The 5,809-nt window shown below is 36.3% G+C and overlaps 1 protein-coding gene across 1 annotated transcript; it reads left to right on the top strand.

The window, feature by feature from the left end:
- LOC109226626 (ABC transporter G family member 14-like) lies at nt 1,622–5,293 on the top strand. Its single transcript, XM_019391448.1, has 5 exons — nt 1,622–1,914; nt 2,617–3,409; nt 3,551–3,727; nt 3,829–4,016; nt 4,331–5,293. Exons 1-5 carry the CDS (start codon nt 1,741–1,743, stop codon nt 4,973–4,975), a joined length of 1,977 nt encoding a protein of 658 aa, XP_019246993.1. The 5' UTR covers nt 1,622–1,740; the 3' UTR covers nt 4,976–5,293.

The raw sequence follows: 5,809 nt of genomic DNA, 5'->3' as shown, positions 1-5,809 counted from the left end.
CAATTAAAATTAAGCGAACAACTTGAGTTATATCTAACATGTGTTAATAACTAATGATAAAGAGTTTAAACAGAAGCTCATATCCATTACATTGTATATATAATCACGAGAATATAAAAAATTACATTGATTTGATCATTTAATAAATATTTATTAATTTTCATAAAACTCATTAATCAATTGCACTAATAATACTTGAGAATTTAATATGTATGTATAGTAGACCAAATACTGTCTCTCTTGTGACTATTATTTTGTATTTGTATTAATTTAATATTTTTTGATACGACTAAGATTTATTTCAAAAATTATTAAGAATTTAATATGGTTGATATAAAAGTATACATCATAATCTGTATAAATAAACTATTACCTATAGGTTTTAATGCCATTTAAATAACTGTATAATTTATTTAATTCAACTTGAATATCTATTTATATCACATTTAACTAACTATATTATTTATTTAATTAAATTTGAATATCTAATTATATGAATGTATTGGGTTTGTATGCTTGATATTTTTCATGTATTGGGAAGTCAAGCATTAAATGGGTGAGAGAGAATCACGAAGAGAAATTCAAACCTAACGGAAAGGGCATTTTCGGTATAAAATTTGTCCAAAAACCCTAATTGGGTGTTATTTTACTTTAATAACCCCATTTGGGTCATTATGGCAAAAAATGGTGTGGCCCAAAGAATTTTTCCATACTTCTTACTGCCACATTTAGCTTTAATTTCACTTTCCTATGACCAACTTTAAGAAGAAAAAGAGCTATTTAATTATAGCTAATTAATTAATATCTAAGACAAATGAACCTTTTTCTTTTCAAACACAGTTGCAAACCAAGTCTCAAAAATGATTATATTAACCAATTATAATAGATTATTAACTCTACAAGTCGACTTAATAGCTCATAAATATGCCCGTTAGATTGTCATGGCCAAATTCCATAAATATAACCATGCGCTTATCCAATGACAAATATATGTTAAAGGTAGCAATGCACCCATTGTCTTCAGACGTGACGGTATAATACTTATCCGCATCAGGTGTTTACATCAAACTAAGCAATTTAACTTCAATAGTCAAAATATAAAAGTGAAAAATGTATCATTTGACCGTGATTAAGTGATAAATATGTATATGCAAAACAAATGTCTTACATTTATTAGTCAGGTGTAAACACTCGAGTGTAAGTAAGTTTTTACCGTATCGGTAGGTGTCAACTGACCACCCTTCATCGAAAAATTACACTGTATATATGATAAAATATTAGGTTATAGAGGTGTATAACATATACTGAACCCCCTTTGTCGGGAATTTTGTTCACTTCATTTAAATTTGAATACCCTTATAGAAATTCCTGACATCGCCACTGTGTATCGGGCATTATCATGCACCCTTTTGCTATCATCAGGAGACATCACAAGAACTCATTCTCTACATAAAGAAAGATGAAATTTGTCAGAGGATGCTAAAGTTAAAAAGTTAAAAGGAAACCAGACATGAAGAAGATTAGCATAATAATTTGATTGTGTTAGAATACTTTAAGAGAAAGACGTGGTAGCCCACTAGAAAAGGAAGTAAAATAGACCAACTTTAGCACAAAAGAAGAGATCCTCATTTATGTGTCTTTCTCTGTTTATATATTTACATGGCTGTTCAGTTCACTCAAGTTAAAAGCAACTCTTTAACCTCTCCTTCCTAAACTTTCCTCAGTTCAACTCTTGGCAATATGCCAGTTAACTGTATAGCACCAAAGCCAGAAAATTCTGGCACAGAAGTGATGGCAGCTCCGACGAATTTGCCTGATTCGTCAGAGCTGCACGACATGTCCTGTCTGGCTTTCCCTGTCCAGATCAATTCACAGTCCTTTTCACAAAGAGCCTTATACCCTATAACTTTGAAGGTCTGTTTTTTTTTTCTCTATCTGTTCTCCCTTTAGTACATAAAGACTCGGGAGGGGAGTCTTGGAGCAACGGTAAAGTTGTCTCCACCTATTGGTCACGGGTTGAAGCTATAAAGCAGCCACTAATGCTTGCATTAGGGTAGGCTGTCTACATCACACTCCTAGGAGTGCGGCCCTTCCACTGATCCTGAGTAAATACCGGATGTTTTGTGCACCGAGTACATAAAGACTCACTTCTTACTTGCATGTATAGCATAAGCAAGTTTGGTTTTACATGTAACAAGTAATTTGAGTCAGTCATGTGCTCTGATCCAGCGGCGAAGCTACATGTATTGAATTTCACCCGAAAATTATACTCTATAAATAGAGAAAAAATGTGTTTTTGGTATATATTTAAGTTATTGAATCCTCTTGACCTAAGGGAAGTTTGTAGTGTAGTAGTAAAAGTAGTTTAAAATTTGCTTTATGTGTGACATTCTTGATTTTCTATAATTGCCTTACTAGAATTCCTGGTTTTGCAACAACAACAACCTACTGGAATTTCACAAGTGGGGTCTGGGAGGGTAGTGTTTACGCGGGCCTTACCCCTACCCTGGGAAGGTAGAGAGGCTATTTCCGATAGAATTCCTGGCTTTGCGCGAATCATTTTTTGTTCAACGGTTCAATCTATTCTTGCTGATGTCTTCATATTTTGATGTGCAGTTTGAAGAGATTCTTTACAAGATTAGGCAAGAAACACAAGGGATGTGTTTTGGAGGAACATCAAACACAAAAGAGAAGACTATACTAAATGGTGTGACAGGTATAGTTTGCCCTGGAGAAATGCTAGCAATGTTAGGTCCATCAGGTAGTGGCAAAACTACCCTTCTAACAGCACTAGGCGGCCGCCTTTCGGGTAAATTATCCGGGAAAATTACATACAACAGCCAGCCTTTCTCCGGTTCCATTAAGCGTAGAACCGGATTCGTGGCACAAGATGATGTCCTATATCCTCATTTAACTGTAATAGAAACACTTCTATTCACAGCTTTGCTTAGGCTGCCACAAAGCCTAAGCAAAGAGGCAAAAGTGAGACATGTAGAACATGTTATAACAGAACTTGGATTAAACAAGTGTAGAAACAGCATGATTGGAGGTCAACTATTTAGAGGTATATCGGGTGGAGAGAAAAAAAGAGTCAGTATAGGTCAAGAAATGTTAATCAACCCCAGTTTACTACTTTTAGATGAGCCGACTTCAGGGTTGGATTCGACCACAGCTTTGCGAATCCTAACCACAGTTAAGAGGCTAGCTAGTGGTGGTAGAACCGTGATCACAACGATCCATCAGCCGTCTAGCCGGCTTTACCATATGTTTGATAAGGTAGTGTTGCTCTCTGAGGGCTGTCCTATTTACTATGGTCCTGCATCAAGTGCCCTGGAATACTTCTCGTCAATTGGTTTTTCCATATCTATCACTGTCAATCCTGCTGATCTCTTGCTTGATCTCGCTAATGGTAATTAGAACATTTCAGTACAAGTTGAATTTCCACTACAAGTTATCCTTTCACAGTTGTTATAGCAATATGTATGAACGGTTAGAAACTGTTTTAATCCAAATAACATATGCATCTTAAAATGTAGCATTGAACTTACAGGAATTGGACCTGATTCCAAGCCTGCAATCGAGCAAGGCGACAATACTGAACAGGAAAAGAAGTTTGTGAGAGAAGCTCTCATCTCCGCGTATGAGAAGAACATTTCTACAAGGTTGAAATCTGAGCTATGCAGTTCAGATAACAGTAATTACAGTTACAAAAAGGATGTTTCTACTAGTAAGTTTCCAATTTACTCTGAAATCATATTTTGGTTTTATACTGTTCATCTACCCTTTGACTAGTGATTAATGAAACTCTCTTGTGTTCTACTAATGAAGGAAATGGTGTGAAATCAGAGCAATGGTGCACAAGTTGGAGCCATCAATTCAAAGTACTGCTTCTGAGGGGGCTAAGGGAGCGAAGATACGAGACGTTCAATAGGCTTAGGATCTTCCAAGTTATAAGTGTAGCATTTCTTGCAGGATTATTGTGGTGGCATACTCCTACATCCCACATTGAGGATCGAGTAAGAACTTATCTCTTCGCCTATCTCACGCATATAAGAAAATATACGTCCAACTTAAATGGAGCGACATGTACAGTGAGGATTCCTATAGCTGCCAACTTACTTGGGATTGAGTGTGATTGTCGTTATTGTACACTAGCTATCTCCGGTGAACAGAGCTGGCTCCTGTTTTCAGTCAATATGAGATATAATACCATTTATAACTTTTCTTCAATCTCAGTAATCAGGCCTTATTGCATTTGACATATCACAACAGATGATAGCCAGCTGCTATGTGCTAATAGTGACATTGATATTTGACTTCTTGTTTGCAGATTGCAATGTTATTCTTTTTCGCGGTATTTTGGGGCTTCTATCCACTCTACAATGCAGTTTTCACTTTTCCACAAGAAAGAAGAATGCTCATAAAAGAAAGATCATCAGGAATGTATCGCCTCTCGTCATATTTTCTAGCCAAAACAGTAGGAGATTTGCCTTTAGAACTTGCACTACCAACAGCATTTACCTTTATCCTATACTGGATGGGCGGTCTCAAAGCTGATCCTACAACCTTCGTCCTATCTCTTCTAGTCGTCCTATACAACGTTCTTGTATCACAAAGTCTCGGACTAGCTTTTGGTGCGTTACTCATGGATGTCAAACAAGCCACTACTTTAGCCTCAGTCACAACAATGGTCTTCCTCATTGCTGGTGGATACTACATTCAACAAATTCCCTCGTTCATCGTCTGGCTAAAGTATTTGAGTTATAGCTACTACAGCTACAAGCTGCTTTTAGGGGTTCAGTACAATGACAATGATTTCTATGAGTGTTCAAAAGGAGTTTATTGCCAAGTTGCGGATTTTCCTGCCATTAAATCAGTAGGACTAAACAATATGTGGATCGATGTCTCGATCATGGCTGTGATGTTGGTAGGCTACCGACTTGTTGCTTATCTAGCACTCACTCGTGTACGATGATGATTCGATGAAGATATGTGGAGAGGACATATTTTAGAAGTGAGGCTGAAAGAGCGAAATTTTCTGCGATAGGGAGTAAGAATGTTTAGTTTTAGATTTTTTAATAAACAACATATCCAGTGTATTCGAACAGTCTGGGAAGGGTAGTGTGTACACAGACTGTACCCCTACCTTGTGGAGATAGAGAGGCTGTTTCCGGAAGTTTTAGACTTTGTTGATCTCGTTGCAAGATTTTGATCATATAACACAAAAGTTTTGATGTACTACTACCACTCTGGCAATATTTTGCATATTATTAACTTGGGAAAATTTTGAATGCTTTGGAGACTAAATCTGTTACCACTTTGAATACATTGAAAGTGCATCATTTTAAGATAAAAAGAGAACAGGTTCAATTTCTACATTCTACTTAAGAGGTTGAATTTATTTTAGGGCCTATAGAAGATGTACAATCTTCTTTGAGGGAGAAATCTCTGACGACAAGCATAAGCATGGTTCAAAACTCAGTGGATAATATGAGCTTTATACTTTTCTCCACTAAATATGCCAATTTTTTGCCTTTGATAGAGTTCAACTCGTGACGTGCATCTAACCAGGGGCGGATTTAGGGGGCGGAATCGCCAAAAAATTACACAGTATATATAAGACAAAATCTGATGTTTTACCTTTATATATTAAGTTTTGAATCCCTTTAATATAGGCCAAAAGTATAGCTTAGTGGTCAAGGGCTTCAAAGTTTTCCTAAGATGGTAGTTTCAATTCCCACTAATTACAATTTTTTTAATTTTTTTTTTGAACTCTCTTCGTGGAGATCCTGCCTCCGTCACTACATCT

The sequence above is a fragment of the Nicotiana attenuata genome, chromosome 6 (genome assembly GCF_001879085.1).
Source record: "Nicotiana attenuata strain UT chromosome 6, NIATTr2, whole genome shotgun sequence".
Taxonomy (NCBI): Eukaryota; Viridiplantae; Streptophyta; class Magnoliopsida; order Solanales; family Solanaceae; genus Nicotiana; species Nicotiana attenuata.
The sequence above is the reverse complement of the archived record's forward strand: the minus strand, read 5'-3'. Positions and strand labels throughout refer to the sequence as shown.

Bases quoted from the DNA above. Each gene is read 5' to 3' on its own strand.
- LOC109226626 (XM_019391448.1), top strand. From the start codon at position 1,741: ATGCCAGTTAACTGTATAGCACCAAAGCCAGAAAATTCTGGCACAGAA. The intron at 3,410-3,550 runs GTAATTAGAACA...TTGAACTTACAG, and splicing joins CTTGCTTGATCTCGCTAATG to GAATTGGACCTGATTCCAAG. The intron at 4,017-4,330 runs GTAAGAACTTAT...TCTTGTTTGCAG, and splicing joins CATCCCACATTGAGGATCGA to ATTGCAATGTTATTCTTTTT.